This window comes from Phyllobates terribilis, unplaced genomic scaffold (assembly GCF_046119375.1).
Source record: "Phyllobates terribilis strain yellow unplaced genomic scaffold, ASM4611937v1 Scaffold_12__6_contigs__length_324123572, whole genome shotgun sequence".
Taxonomy (NCBI): Eukaryota; Metazoa; Chordata; class Amphibia; order Anura; family Dendrobatidae; genus Phyllobates; species Phyllobates terribilis.
This window is the reverse complement of record NW_027362772.1, coordinates 279,134,774-279,160,176: the sequence shown is the minus strand read 5'-3', so window position 1 is coordinate 279,160,176 and position 25,403 is coordinate 279,134,774. Positions and strand designations below refer to the sequence as shown.

At 49.7% G+C, this 25,403-nt stretch overlaps 1 protein-coding gene and 1 long non-coding RNA gene across 2 annotated transcripts in view; one reads left to right on the top strand and one right to left on the bottom strand.

The window, feature by feature from the left end:
- The window catches only part of LOC141172618 (uncharacterized), a 126,909-nt gene that overhangs the window by 60,134 nt on the left and 41,372 nt on the right, over positions 1 to 25,403 (top strand). The window lies entirely within an intron of this gene.
- The window catches only part of LOC141172616 (nicotinamide N-methyltransferase-like), a 55,340-nt gene continuing 31,113 nt past the window's right edge, over positions 1,177 to 25,403 (bottom strand). The window contains exon 4 of the mRNA XM_073657018.1: positions 1,177 to 3,053. Within this exon, the coding sequence (XP_073513119.1) occupies positions 2,624 to 3,053 (430 nt within the window). The 3' untranslated portion in view covers positions 1,177 to 2,623. The remainder of the gene's footprint in view (positions 3,054 to 25,403) is intronic.

Below are 25,403 nucleotides of genomic sequence, written 5' to 3'. Positions count from 1 at the left end.
AGACAGGAGGAGGCAGAAAAACAGATCTCTTAGTCAGCTTCTAACAAATGATTTATCTGAACCCCAGTGATGGAGAAGGAAAGGAAAGAAAACCTCATCTGTGAGTCAATCAATTCATCCTGACGTCTGGAGAAAACCTTCGCAGAACTAATATCTACCACTAATATTAGTAATATTCTTAGTAATATACAGTAATATTTAATAAGTTTTAAAGTGTTAAACATGAATTTGGAAAGATCTACTACTATTAGCAATTTTCATTACAATTTGTGCAAGCTATTTTTAGCTGTAACAACCCCTAAAGAGTAACTATTGTTTTAATTTTTTTTTTTTATTGTTTTTCTTATCAGAGAAATCTGCTTCTTTAACCTCATGGACTGATCTTTTTCTCTCAATTCATGGGTGAAATCGGTAAAATCTATATTCAGTGAAGACAGATTTTCCCATTATTGAGATAGGAGATGATAGTTGGTGCTTTTGAAATTGTATGGAAAAGGGAGGAGCTAGTGGAACACACAGACAGAGGGGGAGGAGCTAGTGGAACACACAGACATTCTACTGCAAGTTCTCCTGAAACATTACATTTCTCCGTAGAACTTTATAAGCATCAGCCGTCATCTCCTATCTCAGTAATGGAAAAGTCTGTATTCCCTGAAGACACATTTTACCCATGAATTGAGAATTTTGATCAGTCCAGGAGGAGAAAGAAGTAGATTTTTCTAACATATATTACAAAGGTTCTTATTTTTTCACGTGTACTATTGATTAATGAAATAAAAAAAAAACACAATTAATCTTTATGCAAAAGCAGCCAAGTTTATAATGAATGGATCGCATTCTGAAAAATTGAAGAAACAAGCCAATACCAAGAACAAAAGACACATGTAACAGTTTCTTAACACTTATGTTCTCAAAGTGGAAAAATATATTGGAGGCAATTTATGCTGCTAAAACAAAGTTGTGTGATACAATTTTTACATTTTTTTTCTCTTTGGTTACCAGCAGTGGTTTAATACATCTGACGCGCCCCCTGGGCCATGGGGTACTCGGTAGCCGGGCCGGTCGATGCTGGGGGATGTCACAGTGGCAGCGGCCCGGTCCGTGACCCAGGGCGGTCAATACAAGGAGAATAAAGAAAAGGGGAATAAAGTTTTTATAGATAATGTTCGTGACGCCACCTGTGGTATGCGGCTATATGGAGCCGCCGCTGCGGTGCAGATCCTCTGGAGCTGATGGTGACGCAGCAGAGTTGGTTCAGCTCTCCACAGGCAGAGCTTAGCTCCAGGGCAGTAAATGGTGATGTTATGATGTAGATGTTGCTGGTGCTGTGTAGTGCAGGGCTGGTGATGGCGCAGCAATTATTCACAGACACAGTGGGGTGCAGTCTTCAAGGATTTACGCACAGATATCACGCTGCTCCTGGTTACAACTGCCAGATTATAACCACCCACGTCGTCCTGCGTTCACCAAGGAAGGGGTTCAGCAGCTCTCTGGTATTTTAGGAGTACTTAAATGGGACCCCGTTCTGTGTTCCTTTCTCGGTCATTTTCCCTGCGCTGGCTCTCACCCTCCTGCCCTGCGCCTCACAATCAGAGTCCCAAGCCAGTAGCCTCGGATCTTGTCGGACGACCTGCAGTCCCCTGGACCCTATGCGGCCACCTTTTTGGTGATGTAATTGTGGTAATGGGCAGCTGCACCTTGAAAGCACAGTATCCTCCGGTTATCTAGCTGAGCCTGATTGTTCTCCACTAGTTTTGGGGCCGGTCCCCTCTGCGGCCTGATCCCTCCACGTCCGTGTGAATTCGGGCGCACGGGTGGCTTCCTGCACTCACTGTGCCCCTGGGATCCCCTCTGTCTCTGGAACCTTCCCTTTGCTCCCTTCCTCTCTCACTCTCTCTCCTGGGCCTCTCAGACTAGGCCCGCTCTCCTCTCTCCTCTCAACTCCTGCTCCAAGCACTGGAGCCAGGAGCCTGGACCTCCTACACTGCTCTCCTGAGCAGGACTGACTGTTTCTAGATGGTTCCCTTTCTTCTTATCCTCCTACTGACGGTGCTCCCCTGAACTACTTCTTCCACCCACTACATGGTTCCCCCTCTCTTGGTTCCCCCCCTTTAAACCAGGGACAGGGCTCAGCAGTGGATTTGTGCATCTTGCCCCTCCTGCTGGTCTGGAATGGTGTAGTGTTGGATGCAGGTGGGTGGGTCCCGGGTAATACTCCCTCCTTACCTGAGAGTGGGTGAGATGCAGTACCTCTGTGGCGACTGAACCCACAGGGGCGCCACACATCTACCTTGTGAAAGTGTTTTACAAGCCAAAAAATGTGGGGGATCCCTATTTTTGGGTATTTTAATACACTAATAGAACAAAGTTGGTGGGTTCTATAGTGGACACATCTCCTATTACCACATTCACCTATGAAATACACTGCTGTATGAAAAAGTGGAGAATTTTATTTATCTGAATTTATCCAGTATCTTTTTATTTTTTTCAGCCACAACCCAATGACAAATCACATAATTCCTGATATGTCAAATTATATATACAAATTAAGACATGCAGATATATTGTATACTAGCGTTTACCACCCCCCCCCCAAAAAAAAATGGCTGTTGGAGATTTTGCATTACTTTGGTTTACGTGCAAGAATAAAATAGTGAGCATCATAGTTAGAAATATCCATTTGGGAGTTATCAATCCGGGGAGCATATCTGGCTTTTTCGATCTGATAACCGGCTTCTTTGAAGGCCATCTCCAGATCTTCCTTCTTCGTGGTCATTGAGCCAAAACACTTTTTACCAACGTAATAAAAAGTAGAATTCAATACACTAGAAATTAAAAGGTGACCTCCGGGTTTTATCAAGTCTTTGAAGTTTTTCAGAACTTCACAGAATGACTTTATATCTTTACACGGGGCTTCAAGGCAGAGACAAGACAGGAGACAATCCACCGGTGGCACAACGACAGGGTCGTAAGGGTTTCTTTTCAGAGCGTCACATTTCAGGACTTCTTTCACCTTACTGCGGAGTTTTTCTGCCTTTTTCTCATAATCCTCCCTTCAAGCATAAAAGAATAAAGTGTTATATAGTGTAACTTGTATGTTATAGAAGTGATAGCAGATACCAGACCAAAATATGAGATTAAGCGGGTTTATCTCACTTAGACAATGTCCATCCATATATTCTAATAGGACGTTACAAAGAAAGTGCCCGAATTGCAACTAACCCCCCTCTCCCTAAATAGTAAAGTTACTTGAAGCTTGTGGGCCCCAATGAAAAATCTGCCTGACTGATCCACCTGTCCCCCAGTTATTCCCCAGCCTCTCCTCTCTGTTAATCCCTTCACTGGCTCCCCATTGCCCAGAGACTCCAATTCAAAACCCTAACCACGACGTACAAAGCCATCCACAACCTGTCTCCTTCATATATCTCTAACCTAGTCTCCCGGTACATACCTGCAGGCAGCCTCCGATCCTCACAAGATCTCCTTCTCTACTCCCCTCTTATCTCCTCCTCCAACAATCGCATACAAGATTTTTCCTGTGCATCCCCCCTACTCTTGAACTCTCTACCCCAACACATCAGACTCTCGCCTACCCTGGAAACCTTCGAAAGGAACCTGAAGACTCACCTCTTCCGACAAGCCTGCAGTAACCACCGCTCCACCATACTGCTGCATGACCAGCTGTACCCTCACCTACTGTATCCTCACCCATCCCTTGTAGATTGTGAGCCCTCGCAGGCAGGGTCCTCTCTCCTCCTGTACCAGTCGCCGCCACGTTTTGTTAAAAATCATTGTAGTTGTTTTTGTATGTATATCCCTTTCACATGTAAAGCGCCATGAAATAAATGGCACTATAATAATAATTAATAATAATAATAATAATGTCATGTGATCCCCGGGAGAGCCAGTGTCAACACTGCTGGAACAGCTTCTATGTTATAATTTTACAAGGGGGAAGCATAGGGATGGAAAAGGGTTTGTCCGAGTAGTGGACAACCCCTTTAATGGGAGGCACATACTGAGCTATTGGCTTAGCGTTAACTAAGTACTCTATGTTACTTATTTGTACTATTACTATTTATTCATTTACTTGTTATAGGGTACATGCTCACTCTGTTTTTTCTTTGGTTTTGTCTGTGAAATAACCACAGTGTGAACGTGCTCTTACACTTTGCACATGTACCAACTTATATCCCGGAGGGGTGCATGGATGGAGTCCTCCACAAGGGGCCCTCATAAGCATTCACACACCTCCACCTTCCACCTCAGACCACCAGAGGGAGCCCGTTAGGGATATAAATAGGGAAGGTGGAGCTAGGCAGTTCAGTCTGGAGTCTGGGAGCAAGACAAATACAAAGAAATAGTCGGCACTCCGTAGTCCTCGTTAGTAATAGTGGTGCACGTGGAGAGATTACAAGCATGGTGAAGAAATACCGGCACTCACGTGTATTCGATCAGTTCATTTATTCCACATGTAGGAAAACTACAACAAGACGTTTCAGCCCCTTGCAAGCCTTGCAGGCTTGCAAGGGGCTGAAACGTCTTGTTGTAATTTTCCTACATGTGGAATAAATGAACTGATCGAATACACGTGAGTGCTGGGATTTCTTCACTTTGCTTGGAGTCTGGGGGCAGTCTGTGAAAAGCTGAAGTCCAGTACAGTCTGAGAAGAGTTACCTCAGGGGACAGAGCCAGTTCCAGCTCCTGCAGTTGCTAGCCTGCAGCGGAGCACAGTCCAGACTCACCGAGCTCAGGTTAGTGAGCCTAAGGCGTACCGACTCTTTTGTGAAGAGTAGCGAGGCCTACTGCCCGTGTGAAGCCTAGTCAGGGCCCGAACGTGGCCGAAGGCGAGTGGAAGGAGAGTAACATAGGGGGCAGAGGAGCGTTACCAGCTCACCCCAAAACCATATACCGGACACCGGGTCCGCGTCTGCAAGGATTCCTTATATCCAGCAGAATCAACCGGAACCCCTGGCGAACTACATGTCCCAGGAATACCAAACGCTGACTGTTAAACTAGGGTCAGGAGCCACTGAAACCCCAGAAACCAGGGAGTGCGTACTCCAACAGAAGGCCCTACCACAGGATCAGCAGGTGCAGGACAGAGAACAAGTTAGGCCTAGCTTCAGGCAGGTCAGAAACTTACTAAGGAAAGGCAAGGAACGCAGAGGCCCCACACCCGCTCACTGGGGAGAGTCCTGAAATGCACCCTTCACCCTAAAGTGCCCTGGATCGTGCCTGAAACACCACCAGTAAAGGTACTGAAGTGAACCCGTTGTGTGTGCCTATCCTTTCCCTGACCCGGCTGGGTCTCCCTCTGTCCTGCATCCCTCCATCTACGCTGCCCTGAGGCCCCGCTCCACCTGTAGGGAGCTACCCCAACTAAGCTGCCTGAACAGCGGCCTCAGAGGACTGCCGCAGCGCTGGCGACCCTCACCAGAATCTACAGGTGGCGTCATGAACATTTTCCCTATCCCATATAAACTTTTCCCTTTTGTTTTGTCTTTTTACTGACCACCCTGGGTCACGAACCGGGCCAGCCACTGTGATAATCCCAGCAAGCAGCCATCGGCCCGGCTGTCGAGTACCCCACGGCCCAGGGGGCGCGTCAGCTCTGGCGTCACGAACAGGATTTCCGTGCCCGCTGCAACGACGGAGTGTTGTGCCCGTTGCCACCAGGTACTGTGCGCCTTTAATAAGAACTGTGTATTAAACTGTGGTGAAGATCGCCGCCATTACTGTGTTGCCGAGCGGGAAGAAGAAGGGCGTAACCGCGGGAAACTAAGGGGCGTAATTGCTGAAACCCCGGACACGCCCCACAACTCGACGTCAAACCAGGAAGCGCCAGGTCCTGGAAGGAGCCTCGGTGAGCACTCTGACGTAGGACGCAAGCGACGCAAGGTCCTGAAGCAGACCGTCACCTGCGGAGCTGCGGCCTACCGGAAGAAAAGAAAAGAAGGTAGGCCACGGTTCGCTAGGGGGGCACAAGAATGTCCGAAGAACAGCACAACGCCGAAGTACCGGTTCGCGACCCTGATAATCAATCCGCGCCCGGCGCTGAGCAGGCCTGATCAGCCGCTCAACCAGCAGGACTTGTAACCCCTGTCATACCCATGGCCCTACCGTACATCCCTGGAGCAAAGTGGCTCCCCCAGTACAGCGGCAAACCAGATACCCTGTCTGGATTCAAAAGGAAAATATGCGGTATTCTGGACATGTACTCTATGACAGGCAAGCAAAGAGCCGCTGTTGTATTAGGACAATTGACTGGTGCTGCGGAGCGAGAAGTGGAAACCTGGTCGGCCGCAGACCAGCAGTTAGTGTCCGCAATCTTTAAAAAGTTACAGACAGTCTTTGAGGATCGTACTGAGACGGACCTCCGGATGAGGTTCTACAATTGCTCTCAGTAACCGGAGGACAGTGTTCGGGACTATGCCTGGCGTTTACAAGGGTCCCTACGAGCTCTAAAATAGGTTAGTCCAACCAGCATCGATAAAGAGAATAAAATGCTGAAGGAACAGTTTGTCCGGGGACTGAGGTCTCCAGAGGAGAGCAGAACTGTGCGTTGGTGGTCCCTGGATCATCTAGATGCCACCTTTGACAACCTCAAGGACATGGCTATAAAAGGACTGCAGCCCCTGGAAACAAATGCTATCCAATGTTACCAGGGTGGGGCCACCCCAGTGCCTGCAACACCCACCTTGTCCCCGGTGGCTGCTAAAGCCAAGGTTCAAGCAACGTCCCCTAGTGAGCTGGACAGCCTGCGCTCTGAAGTGCTTCAGTTGAGCAAAACCCTGGCCACTGTACTGAGTGCCCTGCAGCTGCGGACGGAGCCCGAGGCCGAGGGAAGGATCCTGCTAGCCGACAGCCCTGAAGATGTCCCCTGGATGAGAAGGAGGATAACGCCACCCCCTGGGAGGACCAGCGACCAACGCCGCCCGCCGAAGGACCCAGTCTGCTACCGTGGCCACAAGACAGGTCACACCGTCCAGAGCTGTCCTTTAAACGAGAAAACCCTGGGGCCGAGGGCCGATACCCAGGAGTAGATTCCCCAGGCCCATCAGACTGGTACAGCAGGTTCGTGGGAGGAAGACCTTTCCTGTCCATTGTGCAGGACGGCATCCCGACACACGCTCTGCTGGACACAGGATCTCAGGTAACCATCATGCCTGACGTCCTCTACAGAAGGTTCTGGTCCTTGGACGACCTACGCCCGCCAGCTCCAAATCTTTCCGTGTATGCCTCAAACGGCCTCCCCCTTAACCTAATCGGGGTTAAGGATGTGGCAGTAAAGGTGGGAAGAGTGGAACTGAAGGACCAGGGACTAATTGTAGTAGAGACTAATCCTGATGATACAAACTTGTATATGGTACTTGGCACAAACATTGTTAGTAACTGTTTGGGAGAAGTGGTGTTCTTGCTCCAACAGCTAGCTGACACTGCAAGACCAGGCCAGAGGAGGGCTCTCCAGAAAGAGATCCGAGCCCTTATGTACCAGCAACAGGTAAAGCTAACAGGCGGTGAAATTGGTAATGTACGGGTAACAGACCCAGTGCCCATTGTGATTACCCCCATGAGTGAAATGCTGATTTGGTGTAGAGCAGCAATAGGTCTCAAAGGACGGAGCTACCAGGCGGTAGTAGAGCCCCTTAGCTCGGAACATAGGCCTACACTCTTAACTGCCAGAGGGGTAGTGGATGTACGCAATGGGAGGGTGCCCGTACGCCTCCTAAACTATGGGGAGGACGAGGTTAGATTACCACGCTACGCCACTGTTGCCAAAGTGTACACTGTAGATAACAACTCCATACACATGGCGGAGTCTTTAGCCTCACCAGACGAAGTGGAGGATAATGACCCCGGAACCCAGGTGGAGGATTGGTGTCAACAGCTCCATGTTGGGACAGACACCACTCCTGTCCATCAGAAGCAGGGTGTACATCGGGTGGTTCAGGAATACGCGCAGGTATTCAGTAAGCACCCACTTGACTTTGGGAGGATTAAGGGGGTTCAACACCATATCCCCACAGGCGACCATCCACCCATCAAAGAACGTTACAGGCCTATACCACCAGCACACTACCAGAAGGCAAAGGAGATGTTGCACGACATGAAGAAGGCAGGGGTAGTAAGGGATAGTTGTAGTCCCTGGGCAGCTCCCCTAGTTCTAGTCAGGAAAAAGGACGGAAGCATGAGAATGTGTGTAGATTACAGACAAGTAAATCGCATTACACATAAAGATGCATACCCTTTACCACGTATAGAGGAGTCCCTGGCTGCCTTAAAGTCTGCAAATTACTTCTCCACCCTTGACCTCACTAGTGGGTACTGGCAAGTAGCTGTTGCTGAGGAGGATCGGGAGAAGACGGCCTTCACCACCCCGATGGGACTCTGCGAGTTCAACAGTATGCCGTTTGGACTCTGCAACGCCCCCGGAACGTTCCAGAGATTGATGGAGTGCTGCCTGGGACACCGCAACTTCGAGACTGTACTACTATACCTGGATGATGTAATAGTGTACTCCAAAACGTAGGAGGACCACTTGAAGCACCTGGCAGAGGTATTTGAATCACTGTCTCAGTATGGGATGAAGCTGAAGCCCTCAAAGTGCCACCTGCTCAAGCGAAAGGTACAGTACCTGGGGCACATCGTTAGTCCAGAGGGAGTAGCACCAGACCCGGAGAAGGTCACTGCCATCCAGAAATGGCCGGAGCCAAAGAGCCTCAAGGAGGTACGTCAGTTCCTGGGACTAGTCGGGTATTACCGGAGGTTTGTGAAGGACTATACTAAGAAAGCAGTGCCTCTGCAAGACCTCCTGGTAGGACAGTCCGCGAAAGGCAGAAATCCCCCGTTCCAGTGGGGTAAGGAGCAAGCTGAATCCTTTAAAGTGATGAAGGAGATTCTGACCGGCGAAGAGATCCTAGCCTACCCTGACTACAGACAGTCAGAAGCAGAATGGCCGAGAAAAAGTGATCGCCTATGCAAGCAGGAAGCTCCGCCCGACCGAGAGGAACCCAGAGAATTATAGCAGCTTCAAGTTGGAGTTCCTAGCCCTGGTCTGGGCCATCACCCAGCGGATTAAGCACTACCTAGCCTCCAGTAAATTCACTGCCTTCACTGATAACAACCCCCTGACTCATCTGGAAACAGCCAAGCTAGGAGCCATGGAACAATGATGGATGGCTCGGCTGTCAAGCTACCAATTCACTATTAAGTACCGGGCGGGCCGCAAGAGCGCCAACGCCGATGCCCTGTCCAGGATGCCTCACCAGTCGGACACTGAAGAAGAAGTGGATGACCTGGAAGAGATTGAACTACCTGCCTTTCATTGGAATGGGATGGTCCACGAGCAACGAGCCTCCAGGAGGCAACGTGGTAAGACGTTAAACCCCCTGCCTCACCACAGCTGGAAGGAGACCCAGGACAGCGACCCGGTTGTCAGCCGTATCAAAGAGCTGAAATCCCAGGAAGGTTCCTCCTTGGAGAAGGACGCGTCTCTACAAGTCAAGCAGCTGTGGAATGAGAAGAGCCGGCTGTTCAAGTATAGAGAGAAGCTGTGCCGGAGGTACATCAATCCCAAGATCCATGAGATGGATAGTGGTGCCCAAGACAGACATCCAGATGGTGTTGGAGGCCTACCACGATCAAGTGGGGCACTTTGGCTGGAAGAAGCTAGAAACCCTGCTGAAGTGTCGGTTTTATTGGGTAGGAATGCGCAGTTCCATTGAGAGATGGTGCCGGAATTGTGGACCCTGTAGCCTCAGAAGAAAAGACTACAGCAGCCAGAAGGCACCCCTGCAACCCATCAAGACAACTCGACCTTTGGAGATCGTGGCCCTGGATCATGTCAAGCTGTCACCCAGCAGGTCAGGATATTCTTATGCCCTGATCATGGTGGATCACTACTCCCGGTTCCTGGTGGTCGCCCCCGTCAAGGATCTGACGGCAGAAACGGCGGTGAAGACGTTTCAGGCGTACTTCTGCAGGCCCCATGGACACCCGGAGCAGGTGCTGACTGATAAAGGCTCAGCTGTCACGGGCTCCACACTTTCCTTGTCTGCTAGGTTACTATTGTGTGGAGGCTGTCAGTCTGTTTTGGGTTTGCTGGGTTGTTTCTGCAATCATCTGTGTTCACTTCCCTTGATTACTCTTCTACTTAAGCATGGTAGCTCCTTCACCCAGTGTCAATTGTACACTTGGTATTACCTGTGTAGAACTGATCTCTCTGTGCTCTGTGCCTGACCCAGCCTGACTATTTTCCCTTACCTGGATTTTGACCATTTGCTTGTTATCTGACTACTCTTTTGTCTGCTCCTTTTGTACTGCGCCATCTTCCTGGACTTGACTTTGGATTGTTTGACCTCCCTATTTTTATCTAGTAAGTAGCTCTAATATTATATTTCTTTCAGTAATATTAGTCTTTTCTCTCCTCTTCTGAGACTGTTATTTCTGTAGTGACTCGCGTCACATCAGCCTTTGAGGCCGAGTTGTTCAAGGAGTTCTGCCATCTGTACGGGTGTAAAAAGATCAGGACTACACCGTACCACCCCCAAACCAACGGTCTCTGTGAAAAGATGAATAACATCGTCATCGACCTGCTGAAGACTTTACCACTAGAGGAGAGAAATCAGTGGCCAGACCTACTACCTGACCTGGTAGATCTGTACAGCCACATACCTGTGAGTTCCACCAATTGCACTTCAGCATATCTCATGCGAGCATGACCCGGGAAGTTGCCCATGGACCTGGAGCTTGGTGCAGTTGAACCAGAAGCAGATATGTCCACTGAGGACTGGGACACGACCAGGCAGGAGCAGTACAGAAGAGTACAGGCCTGTGTCGAAGACAGTCTCACTTGGGTGAGGGACAAACAGGAAGCCCACTACAATAAAAGTGCGCCCGCAGAACCCTTCACACCAGGAGAAGTGGTGTTAAAGAGGAAAAGGAGAAACCACAAACTTGATGACCAGTGGGAGAGAGAACCCTACACTGTGTTAAATTCAAGATTTGATAAGCAAAGACGGAGGAATAATGACTGCAACAGTATCTAGAGACCATCTGAAGTTGTGTCCAGACTTGCTAAAGCCCCAAGAAGAAGTGCCTCTCACCGTACCGGAGGAGCCTAAAGAAGCAGTACTCCATACTGACTTAGGAGATTTCCCGGCAGATTGGCCTCAGCTAGGAGGAGCAGTAATCATCCCTGTAATCACCTTCTACCCACAGCAAGAAGAACCTGCAAGTGCTTCAGAAGAGCCTGCTCAAGAAGAATCCCCGGAAGAAGGATCCCCGGTTGGAGCAGAGCAAGAAGGCCCAGCCAATGGTATATGTGCCAGTCCTGTAGAGAGGTCAATGCAGTCTTGTAGCCCCTCAACACTTAGAACTGACAGAATGGGAGGTAGTGCAAATACTAGTGCCTCACGCATCCCAGTACCACGTAGGTCGACACGAAACACACGAGGTCAGACCCCTGTCAGATACAGAGACTAAAGCAAGAAACTCTGACAGTGTAGATAGTTACCCCTGGGGTATTATATTGGGTATTTTCATGTATGTGTATTTTGAATTTGTGTTTTGCCTTATTAATGGACAATTTAAGTGATATGGACACTTCCCTTGTTATCCACATAAAGAACTCTGTGGCTGAGGACTATGTGCAGCCCAAAAACTGTTTACTATAAATACTTGCACTCCCTGGAGTGCCCCTTTAGGTGACCTCAGAAGAAAAACCTGTCTGGAGTGGCTCTACCGGAGGTCCAACTCAGGATCTCCATGCATTGCAGCCACCCCAGGGCCTACGTTGAGGGTTTGGGACAGGTCCCTCAAGCTACCAAGTACTCTACCCTGTGAGATGGACATCCTGTCTGGGAACCTCACTGGAAGAGACTTGAATTCTGAGGTTGCTTATTGAATTATAATTTATTGTTTCTAATGTTTTATTATGTAACGTTCAAGCAAAGTGCCTCCTGTAAAGGGAAGAGTTATAGTTATTGTTGTTTCACCTGTTGTAAAAAATTACTTCAGTCCGGGAGTACTGAGCTTTGCTAGGGGGGAATGTGGCGCCCTGCTGCGCTAGGTACCACAGATCCCGGAGGGGTGCATGGACGGAGTCCTCCACAAGGGGCCCTCATAAGCATTCACACACCTACACCTTCCTCCTCAGACCACCAGAGGGAGCCCGTTAGGGATATAAATAGGGAAGGTGGAGCTAGGCAGTTCAGTCTGGAGTCTGGGAGCAGTCTGTGAAAAGCTGAAGTCCAGTACAGTCTGAGAAGAGTTACCTCAGGGGACAGAGCCAGTTCCAGCTCCTGCAGTTGCTAGCCTGCAGCGGAGCACAGTCCAGACTCACCGAGCTCAGGTTAGTGAGCCTAAGGCGTGCCGACGCCATAAGAGCAGTGAAGAGTAGCGAGGCCTACTGCCCGTGTGAAGCCTAGTCAGGGCCCGAATGTGGCCGAAGGCGAGTGGAAGGAGAGTAACATAGGGGGCAGAGGAGCGTTACCAGCTCACCCCAAAACCATATACCGGACACCGGGTCCGCGTCTGCAAGGATTCCTTATATCCAGCAGAAACAACCGGAACCCCTGGCGAACTACATGTCCCAGGAATACCAAACGCTGACTGTTAAACTAGGGTCAGGAGCCACTGAAACCCCAGAAACCAGGGAGTGCGTACTCCAACAGAAGGCCCTACAACAGGATCAGCAGGTGCAAGACAGAGAACAAGTTAGGCCTAGCTTCAGGCAGGTCAGAAACTTACTAAGGAAAAGCAAGGAACACGGAGGCCCCACACCTGCTCACTGGGGAGAGTCCTGAAATGCACCCTTCACCCTAAAGTGCCCTGGATCGTGCCTGAAACACCACCAGTAAAGGTACTGAAGTGAACCCGTTGTGTGTGCCTATCCTTTCCCTGACCCGGATGGGTCTCCCTCTGTCCTGCATCCCTCCATCTACGCTGCCCTGAGGCGCCGCTCCACCTCTAGGGAGCTACCCCAATTAAGCTGCCTGAACACCGGCCTCAGGGGACTGCCGCAGCGCTGGTGACCCTCACCAGAATCTACAGGTGGCGTCACGAACATTTTCCCTATCCCATATAAACTTTTCCCTTTTGGTTTGTCTTTTTACTGACCACCCTGGGTCATGAACCGGGCCAGCCACCGTGATAATCCCAGCAAGCAGCCATCGGCCCGGCTGTCGAGTACCCCACGGCCCAGGGGGCGCGTCACTGTAATTTCTTGTACTTTGTACAGACAGAGGCCTGGCTCCTCTTTCTGAGCTGAGTATTTAATCGATATAGCTTCCTATGAATGGGTATCTCAGTCAGGACCTTGTCCTGCTTGGCCCTTATTCACATTGAGGTTGTTTGACGCAAAGTAAGGTTTCAATACTAGACACAGCATAGGACCATCCTAGTGGGTACATCTTGTCGCGGTGGGATGGCTTTTATGACTTTTTGATCAACGTAGCATTAACTAACTACCCTATGTTATTTATATGTCCTCTTACCATTTGCTTATTTACTTACTACAGGGTATATGCTCATTTTGATTTTTCTTGTGTTTTGTCTGTTAAAGGGCCACAGTGTGAACGTGCTCTTACACTTCGCACATATACCAGCTTATAGTCCGGCTCATTTCTTTGGTTGGGCAATGAATTATGTAGATTAACTTTGCTTTTGATCGAAAATATGTTTTTTTGAGGTGTGTACATGTGGCACCCCAGGGGTCTGGTTTTCCACAGTAATGTAATGTTATGTCTGAGAGCAGGTGGGAGGTCCTTTGGTCAGGGATCCTGTGCATGCCACACCTCCTGCCCAGTCTTGGGAGGGGAAGAGCTTCCCCTGTAAAAAACCCGGGGCTGAGGCAGGGAGAGTCAGACAAGGAGAGTGGAGACAAGAAGCAGCATAGGAAACAGCAGAGTTCCAAGGAGTCAGGGGCTGGCAGCTGCAGCGCTCGCCCTGACTAAGAAGATTCTTTACCGGACCCGGAGTCCGAGGCTGTGGGGACTAACTTCTACCCAGCAGCAGAATCCGTCAGGCAGGGGATTTCAGGTCCTCTGGCCCAGAAGCCCGAAGGCACGGTCACACGCGTGGGACCAGCACCGCCATCGTGGAGCGGAAGCCATTAGAAGGCCCCGAGTCACCGGCCATACGGGTGAGCACCACACGGTACACTCAGGGACGTGGGCTACTTACATCAGCTTCTAGCAAGGTAGCCAGAAGAGTACAGTCAGTTTGTGAGGCCTACAACTACGCCTGGCCAGGGGAGATCCCATCTGCTCAAAGACTGACCAGGCCCCGTTTGCTAGCAAGTACTCCGGGAGGGTCTATCGTTGTTACCAGTAAAGACCCTGAACTACACCGTACCGTCTCTGAGTGGTTCCTGCTACCCCCATCATCCACGTCGGCTGCCCTGAGGCCATACCCCTCCCGTTGGGGGTTATACTATCACGCTGCACAATCCTACCACCGGCCTCAGCGGTCTGCCCTGCAGCAGCAGCTCCCTGGCTGCACTCAACAGGTGGCGTAGTCATCAACTATTTACTACTAATAGACTGCCGTCTAGGTTGACTCCCTGGGCACGGACCGGGTCACCGCCACGAGACTACAACCCTCTACTGATCCGGCTCCGGGCAGGCTCCCGCATGCGCAACGCAGCGCGACACAGGCCCAGGGGCGCGTCAACTTTGGCGTAGTCGGCAGGATTTCGTGCCCGCAACCACCGGGTACTGCGTGCCTGAAAAGCAAAGACTGTTCAAACTTACCAGTGGTGAAGATTCCCGCTATCCGTGGAGGTTTCCCGCCATCCGGCGCCATCTTCTACCTTCTTCCCGCCATCGGTGAAGTTTCCCGCCATCCGGCGCCATCTTCGGCCTTCTTCCCGCCATCCGTGGAGTTTTCCCGCCGTTGGACGCCATCTTGGGGACGCCGCGCGGGAAGAAGAGGGGCGTGGACTCCGAAAGCGCGCGAGAACTGAAGCCCCGCCTCACGTCCGGACGTTGCGTAAGGTCCTGGAAGGAGCCCAGCAGACGCCGACGTCACAGGAGCGCGACGGAAGGTCCTCAACCCTGACGATCCACTGCGGAGCCGCGGCCTACGGAAGAGGATCATCGCAAGGTAGGCCACGGTCCACTAGGGGGGAGGAAGATGTCGGATACGGAGGAGAGCTTCACTGCCCCAACCCCCGCCAGCGCTACCGCTGCTGCAGTTATGCCCTTCACCATGCCCTATATCCCGGGAGCAGCTTGGCTACCCCAGTATTCAGGGGAGTCACATACCCTGCATGACTTTAGAGAAAAGCTGGATAGCCTCTTCCAGGTGTACCCCCTCACAGAAGAGCAAAAAGTGAGCATCCTGGTGGCCCAACTAACCGGGGCAGCCAAAAGGGAAGTAAAATCCTGGCCACCTGGGAGGAAGACTGTCGCAGGGATACTAACCCGGCTGAAGGACACCTTTGATACCCGCACCTCAGCCGAGATTAAGCTTAGATTCTACGGGTGCAAGCAGCGAGCGCATGAGAGTATAAGGGACTATGCACTAAACCTACAAGAGGCCCTGAGGGCCATAAAGCAGACCGACCCTGATGGGGTGGGAAACGAGGACAGGCTGTTGACTGAACAATTTATAGAGGGTTTATATTGCAATGCCCACCGAACCCAGTTGCGGGCAATGGCCTTACAGGATCCCCATCTGGACTTTGCACAGTTCAAGGACAGAGCCATCCGGGTGCTCCGAGAACCGGCACCAGGTGGCGTTGTGACCCACAGACGCCCCACTACCACTTACTACCAGGAGGCGGCGCCCTTGTCAGCAGGGCCTGTGGGAGCTGATGCGCAGGCTTTGGACAATGACCCGGCTCCAGACCTACACCATCAGGTCCAAGAGCTAGCTAAGAGCGTTGCTGCGCTAACCCGAACTGTGCAGTCTTTACAGGTTTCCACCCCAGGGAAGATCCAGCTGGCATCCGGACCGGAGGACATCCCGTGGCGTCGACCAAGGAGGACCCCACCGGCCAGAGGAAGACCCAGTGACCGATACAGCGAGGACGGACGACCCATCTGCCGCCGCTGCAATCAACCCGGACATATGGAAAGGTACTGTTCTTTAAACGGGCACAACCTGGGGTAGAGGGCCAACCCCCAGGAAAAAGATCACCAGGCCCATCGAACTGGCGCGACAGATATGTGGGAGGACGTCCAGTCTTGCCTGTGGTACTGGATGGCATTCCCATGAGTGCCCTACTGGATACCGGGTCACAGGTCACCACCATCCCGTACGTGCTCTTCAAGCAGTACTGGAGTGACTCGGATATTACCCACTACCCTGACGACGACTTGAGTATCATCGCCAGCAATGGCCAGCCCGTGCCACAGATCGGATTTAAGGAGGTGGCCCTCAAAATCGGTAGAGTCGAACTGGCCGCACAGGGACTGATCATTGTAGATATTGATAAACATGAGAGTCACCCAAAAATAACTCTAGGAACTAACGTAATTGAAAATTGTCTTGCAGAGGTGATTTTCCTTTTACAGCAGGTTGCCAAGAACGCCAGCTCCGGCGAGCAGCGGGTGCTCCAGAAAGAGATCCGGGCACTGATGCAACGGCAACAAGTGGAACTCTCCGGCGGTGAGATTGGTAGCGTAAGAATGTGTGACCCTTTTCCTATTGCCATGCCCCCAAAAAGTGAAATGATGATTTGGTGCCGGGCAGCTATTGGTCTGAGAGGAAGAGATTACCAGGCAATGGTAGAACCAGTTTACTCAGACAGTAGGCCCACCATTTTGACAGCACGGGGGGTGGTCAATGTACGCCATGGGAGGGTGCCCATTCGCATAATAAATATCGGGGAGAGGGAAGTGTACCTGCCCCGGTATGCCACGCTAGCCAAATTATATACCACTAATCAAAATTCTATACAATCTGTGGAACCCTTGCCTCCATCTCACCCGGAGGAAGGTAACGGCTCTAAGAAAGACATGGAGGACTGGTGTCAGCAACTACATTTGGGTACTGATTCCACTCCCTCACATCAGAAACAAGGAGTCTATCGGGTGGTTCAAGAGTATGAGAGAGTGTTTAGTAAACACCCGTTAGACTTCGGGCGAGTCAAGGGGGTAGAACACCGCATCCCCACGGGAGATCATCCTCCCATAAAAGAGAGGTATCGACCCGTACCCCCTGCACATTACCAACACGCCAAGGGGATGCTTAGAGACATGAAGGAGGCTGGGGTAATCCGGGATAGCTGTAGCCCCTGGGCAGCCCCACTAGTTTTAGTCAAAAAGAAAGACAACACCATGAGGATGTGTGTAGATTACCGGAAAATCAACCGTATCACACACAAGGATGCGTACCCCTTACCAAGGATAGAGGAGTCATTGGCTGCTTTAAGATCTGCTAACTTCTTCTCTACCTTGGATCTCACTAGCGGGTACTGGCAGGTTCCTGTAGCAGAGGCGGACCGGGAGAAGACCGCATTCACCACCCCGATGGGACTTAGCGAGTTCACCTGCATGCCGTTCGGACTCTGCAACGCCCCAGGAACCTTCCAACGATTAATGGAGTGCTGTCTGGGCCACAGAAACTTCGAGACGGTCCTGTTGTACCTGGACGATGTCATCGTATACTCCAAAACTTATGAGGACCACCTGAAACACCTGGCGGAGGTGTTCGAAGCTCTGGCGAGTTACGGCCTAAAGGTGAAACCCTCCAAGTGTCACCTCCTGAAACCAAAGGTGCAATACCTGGGACACGTGGTGAGCGCTGACGGAGTGGCTCCCGACCCCGATAAGATCACCGCAATTAAGGGATGGCCAAGCCCCTCCAGCGTAAAAGAAGTGCGGCAGTTCCTAGGGTTGGTAGGCTACTACCGAAGGTTTATTCCCGGTTTCACCAAAAAGGCAGCGCCTATGCAGGACCTCCTGATAGGCCAGTCCCGGAAGGCCAAGAACCAGAAGCCGCCCTTCAAATGGGAAGAGCTAGAAGAAGAGTCCTTCCGCCAGCTGAAGATGGCCCTCACGGGGGATGAAATCTTGGCGTACCCAGACTATAGCCAGCCCTTCATCCTCTACACCGACGCCAGTAACATCGGGCTAGGAGCCGTACTATCCCAGATTCAGCAGGGGAGAGAACGAGTGATCTCCTATGCCAGCCGAAAACTGCGACCCACCGAAAGGAACCCCGAGAATTACAGCTCATTTAAGCTAGAGTTCCTGGCCGTGGTATGGGCAGTCACCGAGCGCTTTAGGCATTACCTCGCTTCTTCCCGGTTCACCGTATACACGGATAACAACCCGTTGATACACCTGGACACGGCAAGACTCGGTGCCCTGGAGCAGAGGTGGATGGCCCGTCTGTCCAACTACGAGTTCACAATCAAATACCGGGCAGGACGCTCCAATACTAACGCGGATGCCCTGTCCAGGATGCCCAACCTGCCGGACGAAGGAGAAGATCCGGAGGGACTGGAAGAAGTTGAACTCCCTGCGTTCCACCGTCATGGGACTATCCAGTATTCCCACCGGGTAAGGGGTAAACAGGCTGCTACGTTGAACCCCTTACCCCACTACAACTGGGCGGAAACGCAAGACAGCGACCCTGCCGTCCGACTGGTGAAGGAGATGCTGACTCGGCCGGAGGCTCGACTTGAACCAGACGCTCCGGAGGAAGCCAAACAACTATGGGCGGAGAAGAGTCGACTATTCCTTTACAAGGGGAAGTTGTGCCGCAGAATGGTCAACTCCCGGACGCATGAACTACTCTGGCAAGTAGTGGTGCCACGAAGAGACGCAGCCATGGTGATGGAGGCATACCACGACGGAGCTGGACACTTCGGGTGGAAAAAGCTGGAGTTCCTGCTGCGCGAGCGGTTCCACTGGGTAGGCATGAGGGGAACCATCGAGAAGTGGTGCAGAGACTGTGGCCCGTGCAATCTGAGAAGGAAGGACCGGGCCAGCCAGAAGACTCCCCTGCAGTCCATCGTCACCCGGCAACCGTTGGAACTGGTAGCCTTGGATCATGTAAAACTGACCCCAAGCAGAAGTGGCTACGTCTACGCGTTAACCATCGTGGATCATTACTCCCGGTTCTTGGTTGTCGTCCCCGTCAAGGACTTAACGGCTCAAACAGCAGCTAGAGCCTTCCAGCAGCACTTCTGCCGTCCACACGGGTACCCGGACCAAGTGCTGACGGACCAGGGACCTGCCTTTGAAGCGGAGGTCTTCCAGGAATTCTGCAATCTGTATGGCTGCCGGAAGATAAGGACGACACCCTACCATCCGCAAACTAATGGACTTTGTGAAAAAATGAACCAGGTGGTAATGGATCTGCTAAAAACATTGCCCCTGGAAGAACGCAGTCTGTGGCCTGAGAAGTTGCCCGATCTGGTGGACCTATACAACCACATCCCGGTAGGTTCCACCAACTGTACCCCGGCTTACCTAATGAGGGCGAGACCTGGTAAGTTACCTGTTGACCTGGAAATGGGAGTCCTGACACCTGAGGACACTTCACCAGAAACAGACTGGGACACAGAGAGGCAGCAGCAGTACCGGAGAGTACAAGAGAGCGTGGAGCGAAGTCTCTGTCAGGCTAGGGAAAGACAAGAGAAGACTTACAACCAGTATGCTCCCGCTGTTCCCCTGGTACCCGGAGAGCAGGTCTTGAAGAGGAAAAGACGGCTCCACAAGTTGGATGACCAGTGGGAGGAGGACCCGTACACCGTACTGCCCTCAAGCCACGAGAACCCGAAGGTGTGTACCATCAGTAAAGACGGAGGGGAAACCACAGCCATTGTATCCCGGGACCACCTGAAGAAGTGTCCCGAACAACTGAGGAACCCTGAAGAGGAACAAGAAGACCATCGACCCGTGGAAGAAAGGGAAGATATGGTTAGTACCGTGCTCGGGGACTTCCCTCAGTCTTGGACTCAAGTCAATGGTGCAGTTGTGGTACCCGTACTCACCTTCCTCCAACCATCATCCCAAGAACCTACGGAGCAACGGGTAGAGCTGGAAGAACAGCCGGTCCAGGAGGCAGAAGACTCCACACAAGCAGAACAGGAGAATCAACCCTCTGCTTATAGTGAGCCTGCCGTACCCCTAGTGAGACAAAGAGCCGGTAGACAGCTGCCCAGTTTACCCTTGACAGCTCCTACACCCTGTAGTTCAGGGCCAGACAGTCAGCTCCGTAGGTCCACTCGGGCCACTAGAGGCCAGTTACCCGCACGCTGGAGAATTTAAAGTGTATAAATTGTTTTATTTATGTTTTTCTGTGTATTGTTGCTTGTGAATAATTTTGTGTTTCCAGTTGTTTTTAGGAAACCTTGGTGGATTTACCGGGAATCCTTGTATATAGTTGGAGCGTAACCCAGGATGGACTAGAGACTGTTAAGGACTCGGGGTAGGACAGACCCCTACCTGGTTACGTCTCCCTGTGTTGGTGAAATGGACACCTTTGCTTTTCTTCAAAGACTGCACCCGGTTGCGGACACGCCGCAACCATCTTATGTGTTTTTCTTATTGTGTTGTTATTGTTATACTTTGTTATGTTTTTCTAAATGTGTTTAGTCCCGGAGTACTAAATTTCACTAGGGGGGAATGTGGCACCCCAGGGGTCTGGTTTTCCACAGTAATGTAATGTTATGTCTGAGAGCAGGTGGGAGGTCCTTTGGTCAGGGATCCTGTGCATGCCACACCTCCTGCCCAGTCTTGGGAGGGGAAGAGCTTCCCCTGTAAAAAACCCGGGGCTGAGGCAGGGAGAGTCAGACAAGGAGAGTGGAGACAAGAAGCAGCATAGGAAACAGCAGAGTTCCAAGGAGTCAGGGGCTGGCAGCTGCAGCGCTCGCCCTGACTAAGAAGATTCTTTACCGGACCCGGAGTCCGAGGCTGTGGGGACTAACTTCTACCCAGCAGCAGAATCCGTCAGGCAGGGGATTTCAGGTCCTCTGGCCCAGAAGCCCGAAGGCCCGGTCACACGCGTGGGACCAGCACCGCCATCGTGGAGCGGAAGCCATTAGAAGGCCCCGAGTCACCGGCCATACGGGTGAGCACCACACGGTACACTCAGGGACGTGGGCTACTTACATCAGCTTCTAGCAAGGTAGCCAGAAGAGTACAGTCAGTTTGTGAGGCCTACAACTACGCCTGGCCAGGGGAGATCCCATCTGCTCAAGGACTGACCAGGCCCCTATCACTAGCAAGTACTCCGGGAGGGTCTATCGTTGTTACCAGTAAAGACCCTGAACTACACCGTACCGTCTCTGAGTGGTTCCTGCTACCCCCATCATCCACGTCGGCTGCCCTGAGGCCATACCCCTCCCGTTGGGGGTTATACTATCACGCTGCACAATCCTACCACCGGCCTCAGCGGTCTGCCCTGCAGCAGCAGCTCCCTGGCTGCACTCAACGGGTGGCGTAGTCATCAACTATTTACTACTAATAGACTGCCGTCTAGGTTGACTCCCTGGGCACGGACCGGGTCACCGCCACGAGACTACAACCCTCTACTGATCCGGCTCCGGGTAGGCTCCCGCATGCGCAACGCAGCGCGACACAGGCCCAGGGGCGCGTCATACACAATTTGTCGAAAAAGACTTAGGCAGTACTTATGGGTGTATAGTTTAATATGTTCCGTTGGATAATGTTAGTTTCATTGGGTTTTTTCTTTTATGTTTGGCACATTTGAGTAAGAAAAAAAAAGTGAAGGCAAGGATTTGGAAAAAAAATGACTAATGGTATGTGATTAAGGTGTAATACTGATTGCAAAGTTAAAGAGTAACCGTTGTTTTAATTTTTTTTTAAAGAAACTAATAGTGTGAAAATAAGCAAGTTTGTAATATACTTTATTAGAGAAATGTGCTTCTGTCTTCTCCCGGACTGATCTTTCATTCTCAAAACTCTCAATTCATGGGTACAATGTGTGTTCAGTGAATACATATTTTCCCTTTACTGAAATAGGAGATGACAGTTGGTGCTCATAAAGTTCTATGCAGAGCTGTAACTGTTATTTATGGAATACTTGCAGTAGAATGTCTGTGTCTGCCTCTAACTGCTCCTCCGTAGAATTTTAAAAGCACCAACTGCCAGCTCATTTCTCATTAATGGGAAAATGTCTGTCCACTAAATACTGATTTGACAGATCTTACTTATGAATTAAAAGTAAATGATTAATCCAGGAGGTGAAGGAAGCAGATTTCTCTGATAAGATATATTACAAAGTTGCTTATTTGCATGTTTACTATTGATTTATGAAATAAAAATGAAAAGAGATAGTTTAAGATATATTCTGGTTACCACTGCATGTTGTGGTTGCTTGATAATATATACAAATATAAAGTTTAAAACAGGTGTGGAATAAATGCTACAGAGTAAGAATGAAAATAGAAGTGTTTATAGTTTATTTTGAAAAGTAAATGAACTAAAGAGAAATCTAAATCAAATCAATATTTGGTGACCGCCCTTTGCCTTCATCAGTTCTTCTAGGTTCTTACTAGAGATGAGCGTTGTTCTACTCGAACTGTTCGCCAATCTCAAATTCGAGCTGTTTTGGGCGGTGTTCGAGCCGTTCGGCGAACACGAACAATTTGAGAAAAATTCGGCTGTTCGAGGTTATGTTCGATAACTGTTCGTGCACCAAAATCATAACTGGATTTTTTCTCAGTAATGATGAAAATTAATGTTAATACGCAGTTTGAGTGTACAGCGGGGTGGGGGGAGGGGCAGGGGATGGATCTCTGCAGGAATAATGAAGATCTCCATTTTTTTTTCTCTTTCCCGCATTTGCAGTGGGGAGGTGCAATCTGTCAGCCTATCAGCAGCGCACACACGGAGCGAAGTGCTTTTTTTCACACAAGCAAGGGCATGTGTCATTGGCAGTGTATGTCACATGTCCTTGCCCTATAAGACCAAGCCATTTTCCCCGTCGCCACCATTTTCTCACTGCTGCAGCTGCGTGTTAGACGGCACCGCTGTTGCTGTGTGCGCTATACCTTGTTAATTTCAAGCCAATTTTCGCACAAATCTACAGATAGCTTGGGAGTAGGGAATAGTTGTGATTGCAGTCCTTTTAAGGACTAGGTTACAGCATTTCCTACGACTTTTATCAGGTAGGTCTGTGCTCTTAAATAGATAGATTGTGGGAGTAAAGACTAATTGTAATTGCAGTCCTTTTCAGGACTAGGTTACATCAGTTCCTATCAGTTTTTGCCAGGCAGGTCTGTGCCAGTGCTGTGCAAGTTTTTTTCACAGCATTTGGCTGAATCTAGCAAAGCTAATCCTTTTTGCAAGATATACCACCTGTGTATAGAATACCAATTTTTTTACTGCACCTAGTGAAGTAAAATCTTTTGGGCATAGCATCATTCTATTAGTCCATCTATACTGACCTCCATCAGGTTGCAAATTGAATATAATTTTTTTCTGCATCTAGCTCTGAAAAAATATTTGGCCTTCTAGCAGTGTGTGGGACTTGTTCTATTAATCCATCTATACAGACCTCCATCAGGTTGCAAACTGAATATAATTTTTTTCTGCATCTACCTCTGAAAAAATATTTGGGCTTCTAGCTGTGTGTGGGACTTGTTCTATTAATCCAGCTATACTGACCTCCATCAGGTTCCAAACTGAATATAATTTTTTTCTGCATCTACCTCTGAAAAAATATTTGGGCTTCTAGCTGTGTGTGGGACTTGTTCTATTAATCCATCTATACAGACCTCCATCAGGTTGCAAACTGAATATAATTTTTTTCTGCATCTACCTCTGAAAATATATTTGGGCTTCTAGCTGTGTGTGGGACTTGTTCTATTAGTCCATCTATACTGACCTCCATCAGGTTGCAAACTGAATATAATTTTTTTCTGCATCTAGCTCTGAAAAAATATTTGGCCTTCTAGCAGTGTGTGGGACTTTCTCTATTAGTCCATCTATACTGACCTCCATCAGGTTGCAAACTGAATATATTTTTTTTCTGCATCTACCTCTGAAAAAATATTGGGCTTCTAGCAGTGTGTGGGACTTTCTCTATTAGTCCATCTATACTGACCTCCATCAGGTTGCAAACTGAATACAATTTTTTTCTGCATCTACCTCTGAAAAAATATTTGGGCTTCTAGCTGTGTGTGGGACTTGTTCTATTAGTCCATCTATACTGACCTCCATCAGGTTGCAAACTGAATACAATTTTTTTCTGCATCTACCTCTGAAAAAATATTTGGCCTTCTAGCAGTGTGTGGGACTTGGTCTATTAGTCCATCTATACTGACCTCCATCACGCTGCAAATTCAAAATAATTTTTTGTCTGCATCTAGCTCTGAAAAAATATTTGGCCTTCTAGCAGTGTGTGGGACTTTCTCTATTAGTCCATCTATACTGACCTCCATCAGGTTGCAAACTGAATATATTTTTTTTCTGCATCTACCTCTGAAAAAATATTTGGGCTTCTAGCTGTGTGTAGGACTTGTTCTATTAGTCCATCTATACTGACCTCCATCAGGTTGCAAACTGAATACAATTTTTTTCTGCATCTACCTCTGAAAAAATATTTGGGCTTCTAGATGTGTGTGGGACTTGTTCTATTAGTCCATCTATACTGACCTCCATCAGGTTGCAAATTGAATATAATTTTTTTCTGCATCTAACCCAGCCAATAGTTTTGGCCTAATACCACAGTTTGGCCACTCAGCTCTGCTCGGTTCCCATCCATTGTTTTTTTGTGCAAACAACTCCAGAGTTGTGAATTAGTTAACCACCAAAATGAGTGGAAAAAGGCCTGCTGCTGGTGGAAAGGGGAATAGGCGTGTTGGGAAGGGGAAAAAAGGTTGTGTCCGTGGGGTAGGTGTTAAAGCAACAGTAACATCTGCAGAAGAAAGACCATCTTCCAGCCAAACTAAAATGTCTACTTCTTTTAGCGGACAATGTGATAAGATCCCTTTCTTACGGCCACGCCAATCGCTACAAATTCCAGATGAGGCACAAAAACAGCAGGTGCTTCAACGGATATCAAGTGCTCCTTTAAGTGGGCTCTCCTCCACATCAACTTCAACATCACAAATACTCCAGTCCTCAAAGGTGTCACCCCAATCGCACTTGCTTCCTCACAGCTCCCAAATCTCCAGCTGCCCGTCTGAGTATGAGGTAGAACAGATGGTTGAGTCTGCAGAGCTGTTTACTCATACTATAGCCTGGGAATCAGAGGTCGACTCCAGCGCTTCTGTGAATCCAGACGAGGAAATGATCTGCACTGATGCCCAGAATCTTTATGAGTCGGATCCAGGACCTGACGCAGAAGGTTCTGACCATAATGTAGACCCTCATTCCCAAACTGTAACTCCTGTTGGTGGAGACAATGAGGAAGACGATGATGAGACTCAAATACCTGATTGGAGCGACAACTTTAGTTTTTTGTCAGGGCAG